Source organism: Calliphora vicina, chromosome 1, assembly GCF_958450345.1.
Source record: "Calliphora vicina chromosome 1, idCalVici1.1, whole genome shotgun sequence".
In the NCBI taxonomy this organism is placed as follows: Eukaryota; Metazoa; Arthropoda; class Insecta; order Diptera; family Calliphoridae; genus Calliphora; species Calliphora vicina.
This window is the reverse complement of record NC_088780.1, coordinates 153,100,133-153,121,541: the sequence shown is the minus strand read 5'-3', so window position 1 is coordinate 153,121,541 and position 21,409 is coordinate 153,100,133. Positions and strand designations below refer to the sequence as shown.

The 21,409-nt window shown below is 30.7% G+C and overlaps 2 protein-coding genes across 2 annotated transcripts in view; one reads left to right on the top strand and one right to left on the bottom strand.

Annotated features, from left to right (window-relative positions):
* The window catches only part of Nha2 (Na[+]/H[+] hydrogen antiporter 2), a 140,591-nt gene that overhangs the window by 70,915 nt on the left and 48,267 nt on the right, over positions 1–21,409 (top strand). Inside the window, exons 4-5 of the mRNA XM_065516188.1 lie at positions 17,177–17,464; positions 17,533–17,715. Of these exons, the coding sequence (XP_065372260.1) occupies positions 17,177–17,464; positions 17,533–17,715 (471 nt within the window). The remainder of the gene's footprint in view (positions 1–17,176; positions 17,465–17,532; positions 17,716–21,409) is intronic.
* LOC135948924 (odorant receptor 94a-like) lies at positions 2,587–7,232 on the bottom strand. The gene is made up of 4 exons (XM_065498374.1): positions 6,451–7,232; positions 3,176–3,275; positions 2,817–3,083; positions 2,587–2,640 (listed from the first exon to the last, which is right to left on the bottom strand). Exons 1-4 carry the CDS (start codon positions 7,230–7,232, stop codon positions 2,587–2,589), a joined length of 1,203 nt encoding a protein of 400 aa, XP_065354446.1.

Genomic DNA, 21,409 nt, shown 5'->3' with positions numbered 1-21,409 from the left:
AAGTTGTTAAACAAATATGGTGTATTGAAATTAAAAATTGATTTTTTCCTTCACGTAAAACAAATTGAGTCCGATTTCAGTATAAAAGAAAAATTTCAATATTTAAATTCTACAACATTTTGATATTTCTTTTTGAAAATCTGAGAATATTTTTATGAAATAATAATTTTGAAGCAGATGTACTTTTAAGACCATTTTTAATTCATTATGCAGAGATCCGGGAACCCCCATTTTTTAATCCCCAAAACATTGATAAGCAAATATTGAAATAAAATATTCAAAATGTATAGGTAATATTTAAAAATGTTCACTCCGAGGAATTGCTGTAACTTGATCTAAAATTAAAACTTCTAAAACTTGTAAATTCGGCACCACTTCCGATTCTTTCATAACATCCACAGAACTTGTGCCGAATCTTATATACTCTAAATAACATTTTCTAGAACTGTTCCAAGGAAGAGTTCTAGACAAACAATTTCAAAAGAAAATCATCCAGAAAGAGAACTGACTATATGCATGCCCTCTTGAAATAGTTGTGAAGCCAGTAACCATGTTCTTGGCAAATGTTCGAATTAATTAATTCAGTTTGAGTTGAATTCACAAAAATCTTAATTCGGAATTAAACATATCAGCAATTCAGTTCATAAATCCATTCCCAACAGCTAATTCGTCAGCTTCATTAGAAGGCTATTATTTAAATAGAATTCATTCATAAGTAATTGAATTTATAACAGAATTCCTTCAACCTTTGAATGATTCAATTTTTCCTTAATCAGTTTTAATATTTTTTTCCTTTCAGTCATTTAAAAAATTAATTAATAAAAATTTACCTAAGAATTCAATACATTTTGAAAGCTATTTTGTAATGGAGTTGAATTAAAGTAAACATGAATGATTGATTCAACAAGAAAATAATTATTTAAAAAATAAATTCTTAAAGGAATGAAGTCAATACGTTTGCAGTACTAAACCATTAAGACAATGAACTAATGCATAATGAATTCATTAACGGTTAATTTATACTAACATAGTGGACAGTGTATTAAGCATTTGGACTGAAATGTTTAAATCAAAATTAACCTCTTATAAACATGAATCACATTACAATATTGTTACGTTTTTACCTTTTAAAAACGGTGGTTTCTTTCCTTTAAATAAACCGGATATTTTTGATTGCAAATAAAAGCAGTTTAGTAGTTTAAAATTGTAGCAACTCTTTATTTACTCTTTATGTGTTTTTAATACACACACACACACATACTTAAATTACACTTTATAATGTACAAGACAGTTTATGTTAACTCTAACAGCGCCTATGATAAATTAACTAACTACTGCAACTGCAGCCACTATTTATATACAGTGATATCTTTCTTCGAGTAGCTTCATGAATTATCTTAACGCACAAAACTCGAATATTCGAATTCTAGAGCTTTTAGCTGCTTCAATATTAATGTTATCAGCTTAAACATTTAGTGTTACAAACACTGTTATAAACATTACAAACAATGTTTATAACTTCGTGTTATTAACATTGTTGATAAGTAGAAGTTTCTACTGATGGTTATGTTTATAAACATGATGAATGTTGCAGGCAGTCGTTACATACCGTTAAATTCAAATCGCTAATTCAAATTCGTAACAATATTATGCGAGGTTGAATCCATTGAGGAATCGTTAATCTGATATAAATTAGATAATAATAAATGGTGCTTAAGTAAATTTCCTCCTGAAGGTATGAGAAATATGTTCCAGTGGGAAAAGATTTTTGAATATGTGAAGCCATCTGTGAACCATACTAAATCAGCCACATCATGTCAGCAAGTATGGTTAGTCCACATGTCCCTGTTGTTTTTGTTTCCACATAATATTTTTTAATAATACATTCTCACCATATACATAGGTTTTTAAAATTGAGTTAGGTCTTTGACAGCAGAGTTTCCAATCTGTGTGCATCTCAAGAGATTGTCCCAAAATAGTGATTTTATCTATCATTTAGTGCGACAACTAGTTATCTACGTGACTAGTTAACCAAAGTTCTAGTCGACGCATTGTATTCACATATCGGTTACATAGACTCAGTTACTTTACTAGCTACCTAACTGGTTATTTTAACATGAACGGGTATTAATTAACTTCAAATGACAATTAAAAAGACATCTCATAGACAGTCCAATAATGGATTGTAATAGATTACTTCTGGTGGGTAAAATAAGTATTTTTTAAAGTGCAGTACAAAATAAATATTTAAATTGACTGCACTCTAGTTTACTTAAAGACACTATAGTGACAATTGACTTCATGCTAGGTTACATGGGATGTCAGTACTTCAGCAAAAAGAAAATAATTTGACATTAGTGAGATTATAAGCGCTACTTTGATTACTAGCCTAATTGCTGGGATGTAACAAAATAGTATTCATTAATATACTCGCAATTACCATTATATATGGGATGTAATTTATTTAAAATTATAAAAAAATTTTAAATGTTTCATTTCGAAATACAAACTTTTTATTATATTTATTACTTAATAAACTTTCTTAACGTTCGAAATTGATATGAAAACATACTCAGCCTCTCATTTTTACTTCTCCACATTCATTATAAGAGCAAAAAAGGAATAAGCATTATTCATCACCTACAATAAAAGAAGAATGAAAGAAATAAAGAGGAAAATAATTAAATCAATATTTCCTCAAAAACCAAAAACCATAATAAAAATATAAAAAGAAAAGTCAACTTTTAACAAAACATTTAGACTAATGACAACAACAACAACATCAATATAAGGCAATTTATACTCTTTTAACAAACCTTTGTAAATATTGGCAGACCAACATCAAAGTAATTACCAGCTTTTACTTTTTCCGGGTGCTTCACAAACTCCATATACAAATAAACAAGTTTACGAGTGGGTACTGAAAATTTTAACCACTCAGAGCTATAAACTTGCGTACACAGTTGTGAGGAATTCCAAGTTATTTCGTTGGCAAAATAGCAGGGCAGAAAAATTTCCAAAATCATAACAAACAAAAATTGTAACATCGAATAGAATTGACCAAGATTTTCCGAAATGTTTATCTGGTAGAAGAAAGCAAAAAAAAATAAATAAATGGGAATGAGTTGAATTTGGGTTAGGGATGGCGGCAAATATAAGTAGTAGTAACATTAACCTTTTGTATCCGATAACCGCAGAAACATAAAATAAAGGCACTTAAAACAATTTGTGACAGAGCATACGATGATACCAATGTCTCACATTCTCGGGTCATTCTATAAATTACAAAGTAATAAAACAAATAATAATATTTAATAGTATTACAAGTTATTCTTGATGTTTGTGGTGCAGATTAAAGTTGTGGAACACAAATAATAAAACATTCATTATACATCTGAGCGGCCTAAGAGTTACTCCGGTCACCTTCTAGAAAATGAAGGCTTTTGAAAAATACCAAAACATTTTAAAATAGAGTAATTCTTCTATTCTTAATAAAAAAAATACTTTGATTATTTTAAAATAATTTTTCTTTAAAAGAAAATAATAAGAAATGAGAAAACAAAACATTGTCATTGATGAAAAAATAGTGTATGTGAAATTATTAAATATGTACAGGGTCTCCATTTACGGAGAGACCTTTAAGATTCATCAAGATAACATCGACAATTTTCAGTCATAACCTAAAAGCAGAGACCGAAAATAAGGGGTTCACTTTCATTTCAATGGTAAATTCTCATTCGCAGCCATTTAAAAATAATTTTTTGTGGTATATCCCTGAGATAATGATTTATTCGATAACATTTTAGGTTTGGGGTTGAGAGAAACAGAAAAGAAACAAACACAAATAATCTGGCTGAGTGATTTATAATTTAGTTTTTTCGTAAAGCTTGTGACTTTTATTTGCGAACATGAAAAATAAATCGCAAAAATGCATTTGATGCAAATCAACGCTTAAATATATAAAATTTATCAAAAGATTAATAACAATTTAAAAAAGAATTCTCATTTCTGTTACTCAGACTTCATTACTTCATACTTATCATATATTATTAGTAATTTTAATTTGTTAAAAATTACTAATAATATATTATTGTATGTAAATAAAAGAGAAAGTAACAGTTATTAAGAACAAGAACAAATGAATTGTTTATCTCACATCAAACCATTAAAAAACAACAAAAACGAATAAAGGTCATACCAAACCATTTAAATAAAAATCATTTTATAACTGTTATTTTCAGTGATTTATTTTTATCACAAAAATATAAATCACAATTTGGGTTTTTTGGTATATGGACGAGTTATTTTCGATCTCTGCCTAAAAGTGAATATCTGTATCTCGCAAACAGGGAGTATGATTTCAAAATGTTGGCCAGAATTGGGTTTAGAATTCCGAAATTATATAAAAATTATGTTTTGCATGAATAACCATCTTGCTAAGTTTTCATATGTAGATTAGAAATTTGTTAAAATCCACTCCAGATTTATTGGAATCCCAAAATTATTTCAGATATTCCACACAGTAGTAGTGGCACCATCTATATATAATCAATTCCGATCCATAATGGCCAAAAATCCTCTCTAGATATATTTTTTAAAAAATCTAAAATTTCTAGGAATTCTGATATTAAAATCGGTTCAAATATACCTCCATTATTTCAAATCAATATTTTTTATTTTTTTTCTTATTCTAAAACTTTTAGATATTGGGAGAATCCATGTGAAAGCGGACAGTAGTCGTATTTACCGTCTCCGATTTTAATGACAGTTAGTACATACATAACAATTTCCAATATGTTCCTCGTATCAGTGAATTTTTTAATGAAAACTCATTCCGACGTAAATATATTGCGATTTGAAAAATTGTCTAAAATTATATACACATAATTGCCCATATCTTTGAAACTACTCAAAGACCAGCAAAATTTTTGACTCCGTTTTAAAGTCAAAGATACTGTCCTTAAAATGGTGTGAATAGAATTGTTTACGTCCAAAAGGTTAAAGGTAAATTTTGAAAAAAATGTCAAAGATCGCGGTGTTAAAAATTAATAAAGAACACGGTATGAGGACTCCTAAACGCTCTACTATATTCGTGCAAAAACATTTCGATGGAGACTCGAGTTATAAAGAAAAACTTTATTAAAAGTAAATTTTTCCATATAAATTCATATACAAATTTAAACAAATACTTAGAAATAGGACTTTGAGTAGTTTCATAGTTATGGAAAATTATATGAATATACTTTCAGAAAATCTTAACGAATATGTGTGGTAAATTTCATTAAAATCGAATATGTCAAATCCGAAAATAGCTGTTTTCTGTCCGTTTTGATATGGATAGGATATGCTAACAATATGTGGTTTATGTCTGTGCTATATACTCCATGAAGATTGTTGTAAAACACAAGCAGGGAAATCGAGTAACATACGAATTGAAGTTGAGAGACCTTGAAATACAATTTTGTATGTCCGAAATTATGTTTGAACGCTATAAAAGAAAATCACTTTTGCACCGAATCATTGAAGCCATGGCGCAAAGGTATTTTTCTGTATTTGGTGGGAGCAAAAGGGTACTATCTATTATGAACCAGACCATCACTCAACGCCTGTACCGAATTCGTTTGTAGCGAACATTTGCCGAAAAACACATGAAACCATAATATTCCATCTTGCCAACGATCGGCCACATGTTACAATACCTGTTAAAAAATATTTAGAATGAAGTGGATGGGAATTTTTGCGTTGAGCCTATGTTTTAAAAACTTCGCATATTTCATCAATATTTGACTTCTAACATTGTGTTAAATAAGAATAGTAGACTTTAGAATCCTTAAACTGGTATTCCATTTAAAACCAATAGAGGCTTCCGACAGGTAGGACCAACAAGACGTCCTGGTTGAATAATATGGAGAAGATATTGATCCAAAAATCGCTGAAAAATAGTACCCAATGGAAAATAGTCCTATTGGTTTATACTATATAATCTGACCTTGTACGGGGACGAGGGACAAATGTTGTCTGATTTTCGCCATACTTTAAGATATAATTTCAGAGAAATAATTTCTGCAAAATTTTAATCAGGATTTCCGAATAATCAACATTCTGACTGCTCAAACATTATTCCGGGGAGACATTTGAATGGGGGCCATGTGAAATTATTGACCGATATTCCACATTTTCAATACCAAAGAAAACTTATCAAATTTTCAGGAAATAGTTCCTTTCGTTTGAGCCGTCTTATAATCTTACGAGGACCCATAATATATATACTTTTGTGGGTTTGCGATGAATATTAATCAGAATGACAAAATCATCTTTTTTGATGGTGGGTATTGAAAAAAATACATTTCAAATTACAGTGCAATTATCATTATCAAATAATTAATCATTTGTTTGATCTAGTTTTTCTCTCTGTGAGCAAAATGCAAAAGACTTTTATTTAACACTCACCTCCTAACATGTTTGTGAAATTTAAAAATTATCCTCAATTCCTTCAGTACATCTTCCTCCGCAGCAGCCTTCAGATGCGATAAACGCAAACCCACTAGCTGATACAACAGCGAAGTATGAAATAGAAAATAGCTACCAATCATGTCCATACAAACGTTCGTAACAGCAGTCACCCCAATGCCAAACACACTATAAAGGTAGGCAATCCAATAGTTTCTATTGTCCTTGTGCCACTCAAAAGGAACCCAATAGGCAAAGGGCAACTGATGGCCATCACTAAATAACACACCCACCGAACCGGCCGTAATCGTAAAGATGCTGGAGGTTAGAAAAACTACTATTAAATAGCGAAACTGTTTTTGTTTGCGTTGCCACAGCTCCACTTCTTCAGCTCTGATTAGCTTAAAGTGCTCTCCATAAGCCAATTCATTGATGAAATTACATGCCTTCATTGAATAGTGCCAAATATTGAAAACTTTCACAACTAAAGCTAACTCGGTGAATGACATGTAGAGAACATCGCCAGCCTGATCCAAATCCGGTGCTAGGAACACCTCCAACCACATGAGTGTGATGTAGGTGAAGGTTATGGGCAGGTGTATGCAGAATCTTTGTATGTTTTGTAATCTTTGATATTTTTGAAATTCACTTTCATTAGTGTATTCCCTTTTCCATTGCCACATGCCCATGATTTTCATTAGTTTAAGTAAACCGCGTACAGCAAAGATTCTATCGCATTGTTTTATGGCGGAGTTTTCTAAAGGTTTTTGCGTTTTAATCATGCTTAATATTCCTTTAATTTTGTTTTCCTTCCAACTGTTTTTTTTTTTTTTTTGGTTTAATTTGGTCAATGCGTTCGTTATGATGAATGATTATAACACTGATGTTGGGTGTGCGATGATTTTCAAATGAGTGGGTGTTGCTTTCTTTTGATTTCGATTTGTTTAGTTTAGTTTGTGAGATTTTTGAATTGTTTGAGTTGGGTTGATTTCAAGTAGGCGGTATTTATACTTATAGTTTAAGTTTCATTTTCTTGTGTGATTTATTTCGTAATTAATGTGATAAATGGATTAATTACCAAGAATTATGAATAGTTTATGATGATTGAATGGTCAAACAAACAAACCGAAACTTTATAAAAGCAAAACTTTTAGAAAGTGGAGAAAATAAAAAGGGTTACACGCAATGTTTAACGAAGATATAAATAAAAACTGTGCAGCGATTTAAAACAAAAACCAGCTGCACTAAAGAATGAGTAGCTACCCTCTTTGAAAAAACCTTAATTATTCTTTGTATATTTATTATTTAATGAATTTTAAGGTATTTTTTGGAAATAGGTATAGTTTAGTTTAAATTGTTTAGATTGGTCGTTGTATTCTTTAAAAAAAATTGATAATATGTTTCATTCAGTTTCATGAAAACAAAAAGAATAATCAATTTCGGGTTGGTAGTTTTCATCGGTATAAAATCAATGAAGTCTATTAAACAACTTAAGAAAACCGACTATGTAAACCCGGAAACATGAGTACTTCGTTTCAAGAGCGCAATTTATCATATTAGAATGTATATACACAAATTAAAACCACTGATATTGTCAATATTTTCTCTAAATTGAATTATCCTTACAAGTTTTAATGTTAAGTATCTCAGCAATTACTTTAAGAATATAAACTTTAAATTTGATTCATTCTTAATGGCCGAATTTTTCTGAAGTGGCTGAAAAATTGCAGTTAAGTGAAAAAATTCGAGTATTTCAACCGTAATGCTACTTTGCTAGTGGACTATTTCAATTTCTTTACTTATACAGAAATTGCCGACAAAAATTTGACAAAAAAAAATACTCGGGAATTACTTAGAAAAATTTCTTACGTAGGAACCCTAAACCTATTTTTATACCCTACACCACCATAGTGGGGAGGGTATTATGCCAAAAATATTAGTCTAACACCCACCTTAGAATCACTTTTTTTAATCTGAGTCGATTAAACGATGTCCGTCCGTCCGTCTGGTTGGCTGGCTGTCCATGTAAACCTTGTGCGCAGAGTACAGGTCGCAATTTTGAAGATATTTCCATCAAATTGAGTACATATTATTTTTTCGGTCCAAGGGCCAAGCCTATTGAAACTGGCTGAAATCGGCCCATTATTTCACATAGCCCCCATACAAATGTCCTTCCGAAATTGGACTTTATCGGTCATAAATGTTTAATTTATAAATGCATCTCCACAAATTGCGCTCCAAATAAGTTTTATATATACAAAATTCATGCCACCAAATTTTGTTACGATCGGTCCATAATTAGTCATAGCTCCCATATAGACCTGCTTCCGAAAATCATGGTATAGTCACAAAATTCAACATAGTAAACTTTCATATAGACATAAATCACAAGCTTTCAGTTGATTTGATCGTAAGTTGGCAACGCTGTATTCGAATATTCAGTTAAAGAACATTGTAGAAAGTACACCACAGATGGCGTATGTATTAGTAAGATCTAGAATATTCGAATTTTGACAGTTAAAGAGCAATCTAGAGTGCAGATGGCAGTGTTATAAATAGTGGCAGAGGTTGCAGTCGTGAGTGAGTTTATCAGAGACGCTTTTCGAATAAACATCAACTGAGTGCCTTAAAGTGTGTTGTGTTTTTTTCAAGTAAATTCGTGTACATTATAAATTGTGTCTGTATTTCTGAGAATTTATAAACGTGTATAAAAAAAACATTGAGTGGCTATTTAATTCTATTGTTGTACATTTTAAATAAATCAAGAGTTGTTACAATTTTTAAACTACTAAACGGCTTTTATTTGCAATCAAAAGTATCCGGTTTATTTAAAGGAAATAAACCAGCGTTTTGAAAAGGTTAAAACGTAACAATATATATTATTGAAATTTTAAAAGAAAAATGTTTTTGCTCTTTAACTTAGTGTAGGGTATTATATGGTCGGGCTTGACTTTCTTACTTGTTTTGTCTTACAGATTAGGCAATAAATGAAATTGAATTGAAATAGAGGACTAACAGTACTGAAATTTAAGATTCTTCACTAAATTTTTCACCAACATTCTCGATCAGTCATATTTATTAATACAAAATTATTTTACACCTCATTTGCTAGCCGCCCTCGATAAAGTTTTTTTGAGAAATTCAATCCTTTTTTGTTGAACATCGTTTTTAATTACTAAAATTTCGTGGGTTTTTCACCCTTCATTCTCTTATGCTTTCACAGAAAAAGTTTTTCTCATTGTTTAACTTTTTGAAAATTTTCAATCATAATTAATGTTTGTCCATGAGACTGTGATTGGATACACATAAATATAAACAAACATACATAAGACCATATTTATACTGACAGTTTAGGTCTTTAACACAATATAAAATCACAAATTGTACAATAAATATTGAGAAATAGTACTTTTTGGGCTTTGATTGTAGTACACGCAGAGCAAAAATATAGTTGTATATTATGGTGGGAGGAATAAAATTTCTAGATATTCTGCCATCTATTGCTAAATTGACCCACACTAATAAACATGCATATGAATCGAAAAAATGTTCATCAAGTAAGGGTGTAGTACACGCGTCATCAATATATAGTTGTGTATATTAATATATCAGTTATGGTCCGAAAAGAACAGAACGGGTGAGGCGAAACTTCCCGACCACTTCATTATAAATAGTTTTTAACAGGTTTTGCAACATTTGACCGAATGTTGTCATGATGGAATATTACGGTTTTATGTCTGGCAGTATATTCTGGGCGTTTTTAGGCCAACGCTCGCTTCAAACGAATCAGTTGCGTTCGGTACAGGTTCCCTGTAATGGTCTGGCCAGATATCATTAGCTTATGCTCCCACCAAAATACAGAGCATTAACTTAGCGCAATGGATATAACTTACAGAGACTCCTAATTTTTCACTAACAATATTTAGCAAAGTTGTAGCTACAGTAAAGCTGAACAACTCTTGTGAACACATCAATGCAATCTGAAAGTAAATAACACATAAAGATCACTTTGTATCTTAAAAATTTTCGTTATTATACCCTTCATCATGAGTGGCAAGGGTATATGTATATAAGTTTGTCATTCCGTTTGTAATTTCCACATTTTTCATTTGCGACCCCATAAACTATATATATTCTGGATCGTTATAGATAGCGGAATCGATATAGCCATGTCCGTCTGTCCGTCTGTGTGTTGAAATCAACTTAACGAAGCCCCCAAATAACTTACATACACGATTCATACATCAATATCTTCCGGCTCGGTCGCTATTTAAAATCGAGAAAATCGGTCCACAAATGGCTGAGATATAAGGAAAAAACTAGGACCTCGATTTTTGACATATATCTGGATAACTAAGTCATTAATATAGACAATATGGATATCTAATGATAGATATTTCAAAGACATTTGCAAAGACTTATATAAGACCATAGTAAGTTGGACATACAATGGGTCAAAATCGGAAAAAAATATTTTTTAACCCGAATTTTTTTTTCATCAAAAATTAATTAAAGAAATTAAAAAAAAAAAAAATTGAAAAAACTTTTTTTAAAAAAAATTAAAAAACAATTTGGAAAAAAAAATTTTTTAAAAAAATTTTAAAACATTAAAAAAAAATTTTTATTTTGTTTAAATAAACATATTTTTAAGTATAATTTGGTGAAGGGTATATAAGATTCGGCACAGCCGAATATAGCTCTTTTACTTGTTTACTATTTTTTTGTCCTAAAACAAATATTTTTTGTTAAAATAGTATAATCAAGTCCACACTTCTATGTTATGTGTATTATTTACTCGGCTGAGGAATTTTCGAGTTGATTTATAGTTGTTCAGCTTCGTAGCCAGAATGGGGATCAGTGGGTGTCCCCTCATGGTCTCACATTGTTTAAAAAATCTCCAAAAAGCCATTTATGAGCCGAATGAGCTGAAATTTAAAATATAGATAGTCCTTGATAAGGTCTACAAAAAATTATCTCGGCACTCCCCAGCCCCATCCAAACTTTTCCAATTTTGAAAAAAAAAATTTCACCAGTACTTATATAAAAAGCTCTTGAGAAGCTCCTTAAACCGTGCCCCCTTTCAAAAACTTTAACGTTTTTTCATATATTGAATCAATCCGGTCTTGTGTGATCAAGATTGGGTACACATAATGATTTGTCCATTCATGATCATACGTTTTTAACAAAAAAATCTTTATTTTCGCGTCAAAAAATATTAAGAAACCAAAATTTTGAAGGTACAAAGTGATCTTAGTGAGCTATTTAGAGTGCCTAGATATGTTCAGATTGCATTAGTGTTTTGACAAGAGTTCTTCAGCTTTACCCCAGCTACAACTTTGCTAAATATTTTTAGTGAAAAATTAGAAGTCCATGTGAGTTATTTTAAAAAAAGTGAAAAAATTTTTCTTTCTTTATTTATTTCCAAAAAAGTACACGGAAAAGCTATTTTTTGGAAACCCATAAAAAAATTGGTCACCAAAATCGCCAAATTGACTATAGGGTACTACTACCCTTTGGTAGTAGTCGAACCTATATCGTAATGACCGTGTGTTGTTTGCACTGTTGCCCTGTGTAATACTATATTTTTCTGATATATAGTAGAATGATCTAGGTTCATATAAAACTTTTTTATGTCCAATTTCATCACGATATTGATTACTATTATAAGAGAATCATGAATGTTCAAGTCATTTTCTGAGGGGTGTCTTGTATAGCGACAAGGTCCCTAGTACTTAGAACCAATTTGTGCAAAATTTAATCAGGCTAGCCACATAATCTACATACTTATGGCGGCTCAAACAGTATTCATGGGGGAAATTTATTGTATGGTGGCTAGGTGAAATCATGGACCGATATTGACCATTTTCAATACCAAACATACCTTATCAACATAGAGTAGATCATGTTTTCTACAGTCAAACAGACACATCTATATCATCTTAGAATATATAATCAATATACCCCCTATATTTTTTGATGGTGGATATAAAAAAAGTACCATTATACTTGTGTTTTCATTATTGGTACTGATTTACTTTTTCAGTTTTGTTGCATTCTCAGTTATTTTCCTTTTCGTTACACATCTACACACCTACATTATTTATTTATATGGGCAATTCCATGTCATCGTATGTGACATTTTTTACGCTTATAGAGTGGAATAGATTTTGCAAAAATAAGAGTATCTGAAAAATATTTTTTGTTCCATTCAGAGGGTATTATATTTAAAAAAAAAATAAGTTCTTTTGAATTCTTTCCAAAATATCGAGTGAAATAAGGGTATATCGTACGTGACATAAAACGGAAGTAATTTTGATTTATATATAGAAATATGCAAAAAATTGCGAATAATTTCTTACACTAAACCAAATATTTTCCCTTTACAATACGTCATATATAAATAAAAACAATCTTTGGATGATTTGGATAATAAGTAAAATGTAATATCGTACGTGACATACAGTACGAGACAGATTTTTCTGTTATAGTAAAACAATATATTTTCTGTAAATATATGTATACAAAAACTAAACAAATAATAGAAAATATATATTCGGTTCCAATAAACAATTTGATAATGCAAAAAAAAACCCCTTCACCAAAATATACTTTAAAATAAAAATTTTTAGGTAAACAAAATTTATTTTTTTTTTCCAGTTGTTTTTTCGAAATACTTTTTTAATTTTTTTTTTTAAATTTAATAATTTTGTTTTTAATTTTATAAAATTTTTTTTTTTTAGTTTTTAAATTTTTTTTTTTAATATATAGGAAAAAAAATTTTGGTGGAAAAAAAAATTCGGGTTAAAAAATATTTTTCCCAATTTTAACCCATTGTAGGTCCAACTTACTATGGTCTTATATACGTCGTTGCACAGGTCTTTGAAATATCTATCATTATATATCCATATTGTCTATATTAATGATTTAGTAATCCAGATATGTGTCAAAAATAGGTCAAAAATCGAGGTTGTCCTGGTTTTTTCCTTATATCTCAGCCATTTGTGGACCGATTTTCTCGATTTTAAATAGCAACCGAGCCGGAAGAATTTCGGATATATTGATGTATCATTCGTGTATGTAAGTTATTTGGGGGCTTCAGATTTCAACATATAGACGGACAGACGGACATGGCTATATCGACTCCGCTATCTATACCGATACTTTGTGGGGTCGCAAATGAAAAATGTAGAAATTACAAACGGAATGACAAACTTATGTATACGCTTGCCACTCATGGTGAAGGGTATAAAAACAATCAGAGTAAAATTTATTTCACATTACATGCTAATTGGGATCTTAGTTTTCACAGCAATTTTAGCCTAAACATACCAATTATTGCAATATGCTCTAAATTCTTTTACATAGTAACATTTTAGTGTTTTCTCCTATTCAAACCATCTTGAAAAAAGTTTCAAGAGTTTTTGTTTTTATACCCTTCACATTCGTGAGAAGGGTATACTATATAAGTTTGTCATTCCGTTTGTAATTTCCACAATATAATTTTCCGACCCTATAAAGTATATATATTCTGGATCATTATAGATAGCGGAGTCGATTAAGCCATGTCCGTCTGTTGAAATCAAGTTTCTGAAGACCCCGGATATCTTCGAGATCCAAATCTTCAATAATTCTGTCAGACATGCTTTCGAGAAGTTTCCTATTTAAAAACAGCATTTTTAGTTCCATTAGTTTCGGCCATATCATGTTATTAACAGCGGATATTCGCTGAGGTGGGTCAACGTATTTCCACATATCTTTGTCCATATATGTTCTACCGATTTGTCCAAACATTTTTGAGAAACTAGAAATATTAATAATAAATTTCATACACTTGGTCCCTTTGTTTTGGCTCTATCGCACTTAAAATTCAGTTGATGAAAAAATTCAAGTATTTGTGTTACCCACTGTATATCTGGATTACTAAGTCATTAATATAGATATCTAATAATAGATGTTTCAAAGACTTTTGCAACGACGTATATAAGACCATAAGTTGGACCTACAATGGGTCAAAATCGGAAAAAATATTTAAAAAACCAAACATTTTTTTTAATTTTTTTTTAAAAAAAAATTTTTAAATTTAAAAAAAAGATTTAAAATAAAAATTTTCCAAAAAATTAAAAAAACAACTTTGGAAAAAAAAAATAATTTGGTGTAGGGTATAAAGATTCGGCACAGCCGAATATAGCTCTATTACTTTTTTCAATCGTGGTTGTCATTCTCGTGGAATTGCCCATATAGTACTGTTTTCGATGTATTTGTTGTTATTGTTGTTGGTACAAAATATTTATGATTTTGTTGTGTAAGTGCTTATGTAAGTGTGTGTTTGTTTATGTTGATTATTTTATTACGTTCAAATAATAATAATAATTATAATTACTATTAATTGCTTTTCTAATAATGTTAATTACATTTCATTGGTTTCACTATTACGTACATAGTACATTCATACGAACATACTTTGCTGCTGTTGTTGCTACTGTTAGTGGTGTTGTTTTATAATTGTTGTTGTTGTTATTTTTGGTGTTGTTGTGTTATTACTACTATGTTTGTTGTTGTTTATGTTACACACAATCAAACAAACAAATAAATAAATAAATAAAATCCCTTCTACATGGGTAAGTAGCTGAGAGTGTACCATCTGTATGTTGCTTATATTGTTATTTGTTGTTGCTGTTGCCATTATTTATTATATAAACAATTAAATTCTAACCAACCATAAACATACTTTTTTTTTTCAAAACAGCAACAATAAAAACAACAAGGATTAATTTCTATGTAATTATAAATAATTGTTGTTTTCATCATTCAAAGGAATATTTTGAATTTTGAAAATTTTCAAAAGATCTATGGTATTAAATTTGTAACAAAATATTTAATTCAATTATAACTATACCAAACACACATACAACCACTCACAAGCTGAGTAGAAGTATTTATTTACAAGCACACAAACTCAAAGTGAAAAGTTGTAATTTTTATATTTATTAAAAATTTGATTTAAATAAAAACTCACACAAACATAAGTTACTCTAAATCTAAAATAAAACAGTATTTAAGTCAGTAATTAAAAGTGGATTGATATATATTGTTACGAAATTGCTGCTAAAAGCTCAAGGTGATCATTGTGAAACTTCTAGAAGATGACACTATGTATATAAATAGTAACAGCGTGTAGCAGATCAGTTAATGTATCGTAGGCGCTGTTAGAGTTAACATCAACTATATTACCAGTAATTTATAAAATGTATTTTTAAAGTGTGTGTATTAAAAGAGAGTGACTATTTTAATTCTTGTGTTTATTAAAATAAATAAAGAGTTGTTACAAATTCTATTTGCAATTACATTTGTTTTAGAGATAAATCAATGAGATGATATTGTTAAATTCGCAGTATAATCTCCTTATTGTAGCTTGGCCGTAGTTATTCCAAACGTTTTTTATATACAGGGGCTTGAAATGACAAGACAATCGTTGAGGAACGTTAAAAGTAATATTATTTACAAGGAATTCGGAGCCGAATTCACCATTCATTATATTGATCATAAATATTAAGCATTGTTCTTATAGTCTATCAATGTATGATATAAGGTTTATTTCAGGATTCCAACGTAATCCCCATAAACTGAAGAGTAAGAATTCTTACAAGGCGCGGATCCAGGTCTTTTTATTCCTTTTTTATACGAAAACTTTTCGGTTTTGGGGGGGGGGGGAATTCCTATTTCACCCCGTCTGGATCCGCGCCTGATTGTCACTGTACACGATAGGTAATGTAGGGGATGTTAAATTCCTTAGCTTTAGTTATCGTCATGATAATGTGCAAAACAAAGTTTAAGTTATGGTCTAGTAAAATTCCCATATCAAGAAAATTTCAGAAATCAACAGAATCAAACTGATAATTGCCCAAAGTATAGTTGTAGTAGTTAACATTTTTGAAATTTAATTCTAATAGGTTTTGAATGCACCAGTAAAAGTAATTGTAGAGATCGGATTGGAGATATAAATGATCCACATTAGAATATTGTAGAAATTTAAAACATCCGGAAGGTCATTGATAAATATGGAGAAGATAATATGATCAAGGTGCTTCCCGTTCATATTTTTCAGATTACGAAGATTTTCGTCAATTGTAAACAATAGAGCATAAAAATGCAAATATTTCAATCGTGTTTGCAAAACATTTACACAAATTAAATGCCTATATTTGCTTACTACTGGTTTAGAGTATTTATTATTGGATTTAACACATTGAGTTCTATCCAAAAGATACGATTTTATACCAGTGTAGGCTCAAAAAATATATCCATATTTACTTGTATATGAGATTTTGTCTTCGTAGGCTACAGTTAAAATATTCGCAGTTATGATCAAAAAATGTATTTTTTTACGACAGTTTCAAAACTACATTTTCAATTTTTTAAAAATTTTGTTAAACAAATTTCAGAATTTTTTAATCATCACATTGGGATTTATTGGGATATTATAGGGAATAAAAATATGTAAAAATTATGAAAATACCTCCTATGGTTTTTCCGCACCTGCTATATAAATTTTTCAATTTTAGAGAAAAACAAACCCGAAAGCATCCATAACTATAGATACCATACTTTAGCTACAACTGTATTCATATTTACTTTGAATTTAAAAATTCAACGTACAAATAAATTATTTTAAAATTAAACTTTATATTATTAACATTAATTAAATAAAAATTTATTTCTTTCACAGCTGGCAATATTTAGTTAAACACTATCACGTAACATCGCAACCTCTAGCCATATTGATCACCTTTATAGCACTATGGATTCTAGGATATGTACTTATGCCCAACTATGCCGTGCCAAATACAGCCATCATGCGATTGATACTTTTGATTGTGGGTGCCCAAGTGACGGGCATATTAGTGACCTTTGTTAAAATGCCCGATATGTTGGGTATGCTGTTCTTTGGCGTACTCTATACAAATCTAGGATGGGCCGATTTTAGTGGCTACCAAAGACTAGAGGCTTTCTTAAGGTGAGAAGAATTTTTTTGAATATTCCATTAAGAAAATAATTTAAACTGTCCTTAATTGTGTTTTTTAGAGAAATGGCCTTAATTAACATAATGTTATTGGCTGGCTTGGGTTTGGATGCTAATGCTTTTAAGAAATTATGGTTTATGATTTTACGTTTAACGCTAATACCCACCATAGCTGAAGTGGCCATAATAACAGTTCTAGCTCATTTCCTGTTAAATATGTCCTGGTTATGGGGCATTCTGCTGGGGTAAGTGAGAATTATATTTAGTTTATTTAAATTTCTTCTAACTAAGTAATAAAAAGTAAATTTATTCTAAAGTACCTACCATTCTAAATATAAAATCTAGTTACATATATGCAAAAGTGTATATAAATAAATTTATAATAATTATAGTGCAGTAAAACACCATACAGGTACCTACTACTGACTAGCAGCAACCAACTAACACTGCATTATTTCGCACAATTATTAAATATGTAAAATTTATTAAAAGGCGGTAAACTTTAAATGCTTGTTCACTGTGTGCACGCTTTTAAGTGGAAATGTACAAACGTTCTCACTAGAGCAACAGTTCTCAAATAGGGATCCGCGGCGCTCTAAGGGGTCTGTATAAAGATTTTTGGGGGTCGCGAAAGAACTCAGGAAAACATAAAGTTTAAACACTGTATTCTAATTCATTTTCCAATTTTAATTTGACAAAAAATAATTTTCTTATTTCTAAACTTAGATTTATAATCTATGATTTGATTAATATCTGTCATAGTTATTTCCAAATTATTTTATTCATAAAGAAATACTTGAAAAGATATGTAACTCTGGTGTTAAATTTGATTTTGAACTAATTGAAATCGAAAACTTTAATGACTCCTCTTATTGGCTCTGAAGCGTTGAAGCCATAGAGCGGAAACTCTCCTGTCAAAGACCTAACTCAGTTGTCAGAAACCTAAGTGGTGAGAATGTATTAGTAGAAAAAACTATTTGAAAACAAAAACAACACTCATATGTGTAATTATTTTGAGTAATTTTTTTGTTTTAGGTTTTTTCTAGTTTCCGCTCTATGTTTCTCTATGGTTGAAGCTATTAATACATTTATCGTAATCATATTTTTCTGAAACTATACTATTTCGAGTTAAAATTGAGAAAATCCAAACTTATATTGAGAAAAAACACATTGAATTTGAGAAATACAATTTAATATTGTGAAAATATAAAACGAAATTCCAGAGAGTATGTTAATATTGAGAAAATACAAAATTTAATTTATGAAATCCACTTTTATATTGAGAAAAAACCAACTGAAATTGAGAAAATCCTTAGATAAATACATATCGGAAAGCCCCCTTTTACACTAGGGAATTTAGTTGCGCAAGTCCCTTGCCCAACAGCAAAACATCATGCAAAATTTTCTTCTCCTTAACCCGACATTACCTCTGGCATCTACAAACACAAGAGACTTGTGCAACTAAATTTCCCTGTGTGAAAGAGGTCTAACTCACCTGTCAAATACCTAACTCAGTTGTCAAAAACCTAAGTGGTGAGAATGTATTCGTAAAGAAACTATGTGAAAACAAAAACAACACTCGTATGTTTGTTTTTGAGTATTTTTTTTTTTGGTTTGAGTTTTTTTCTATCTTCCGCTCAATATTGTTACGAAATTGTACTTGAATTCAAATATAACGATTTTAACGGCTGATTTAAAAGTAGCATAATGCTTTCAAATAGCAGTGCTGTAATAGCAAACTGTAACATATCTGTGGGCATTATTAAATAAAAGCTTTCAGTTGACCATTGATCGTAAGTATGGCAACAGAGCTTTGACAGTTAAAGAGCAATCTAGAGTGCAGATGGCAGTGTTATAAATAGTGGCAGAGGTTGCAGTCATTAGTGAGTTTATCAGAGACGATATTCGAATAAACATCAACTGAGTGCCTTAAAGTGTGCTGTATTTTTCAAGTGAATTCGTGTACATTATAAAGTGTGTCTCTATTTCTGCGAATTTATAAACGTGTATAAAAAAACACTGAGTGACTATTTACTGTTGTTGTACATTTTAAATAAAGAGTTGTTACAATTTTCAAACTACTAAACGGCTTTTATTTGCAATCAGAAGTATCCGGTTTATTTAAAGGAAATAAACCAACGGTTTGAAAAGGTTAAAACGTAACAATATGTATTTCTCTATGAGAAAGCCCAAAAATAAAATAAAAGAATGAAGTGCTGATTGTGATATCCAACTCAAGAATCAAATTTTTGTAGTTTTTCTCCATGGATTTTCATTCCTATTTTCTCAATATTGTTTTTTTTTGATATTTCTGTTATTAAAGATAACAAGACTAAAAATTTACAACTCTCCATAATGATTCTATCTTGTAATGAGAAATCATGAGAAAACCTAAATTAATATTGAAAAGTAATACATTTCTATTAGGTTTAAATAAACTTAATTTTAATTTCTGTTTTCTCAATATGTATTTTATCTATTGGCTGTACACTTTAAAATTGAGGGTTTTTCAGATTTTATTTTCAAACATTTGTACAATATAAATTTTTTCAAAGTATTGACCATTGATAGCTATGACATTTTCCCATCGTTCTGGCAACATATGGACTCCACGCCAGAAGAAATTCTAATCTTTTGAGGCCAAGAATAAATCAAGCCAATTTCGGATACTCTTTCCAGAAGTGAAGCGAATCTCAGAGAGAGCGTTTAGCATTGATCGAAACAAATAGTAGTCGGACGTGGAAAAGTCTGGACTATAAGCCTGGTGCGGCCAAACTTTCAAAACACTTCTTGCCAAATAGACGATTATGGCTAATGCTGGCATCAAAAGAATCAGATGCGTTCGGCACAGGTTCCCTGTGATTGTCTAGCCAGATTTCAGCTGCTCATTTCCCTTTTGCTTCCTCCAAATACAGATAATTATAGTAGCACTAAGGATATTTGGCTTTGGAGTCGATTTTGCCGGTTTTCCGGACTTCACATACGATCTCTTACGAATCAGCTTATCGTAATGGATCCAATTATCATCGCTAGTATTGATTTGGTGCAAACATGGTTATTTCGGACATGCAAAATCGTCTTTCAAGGTATCTCGGCTTCAATTCATATGGTTGTTGTTGTTGTAGCAGCAGTGTTTGCTGAGTTGACAGCCCTTGGCCGAGTGAACTCGGCTCATTCCGGTGCGTAGAACCGGCTGTCGTGGGAATGTATTCATATGGTATCCCATCCTGCTGCTCGCAAACGTTTTGAAATTGCTGCTTGAGCTCCCAACGATTTTGCAAACGCTTGCTGAGTTTGACAACAATCTGCATGGAGTAATGCATCAAATTCCTGGTCTTCAAATTTGTTTGTCTTCCATGTTAAAATCATCACTTCTGAACCGCACAAATCATCTCTCTCACGTTGAAACGGATGGAACACATTCACCATAAGCTTTTATTATATGTATATATGAAAAAAATTTGCGCCGAGCTTTCAATGAACTGTGTCAGAGGGGCCGTGAAGCTAAAGCTTGTGAGAACCCCTGCACAAGAGTGCGTATGAGAGTGTGGAGCTTCGTCTCTGCCCACTTAATTTGACACTTGGCAACTCTACAATTTCATTAGCACAAATGTGGAATTTTTTCCATTTTCTCGTGCTGCCTTCACAGCATGTTATTAAAAACGACCGTCATACGGTTGGCCTGTTGGCGGAAGTTTAAAATGAAAATAAAATGATGAAAAAACTGCAAAAAAAAAACTTTGCCATTTCACCTCATTTGCACATACATTCATTTGTGCAGTTGACGCAAGTTGAGGCAGTGGTTCATAACTAAAAATAAGAAAAAAAAGATTGTCATTGGGAAATAAAATTAATATTGATGTTACTGGTGGAGGTCGAGAAAGTACGAGTGTTTTGTGATGAAAACTCTATACAACAGTTTTATGTGAAATTTTACCA

Bases quoted from the DNA above. Each gene is read 5' to 3' on its own strand.
- LOC135948924 (XM_065498374.1), bottom strand. From the start codon at position 7,232: ATGATTAAAACGCAAAAACCTTTAGAAAACTCCGCCATAAAACAATGC. The intron at 3,276-6,450 runs GTGAGTGTTAAA...TGTAATTTATAG, and splicing joins TTTCACAAACATGTTAGGAG to AATGACCCGAGAATGTGAGA. The intron at 3,084-3,175 runs GTTAATGTTACT...TTCTTCTACCAG, and splicing joins GCGGTTATCGGATACAAAAG to ATAAACATTTCGGAAAATCT.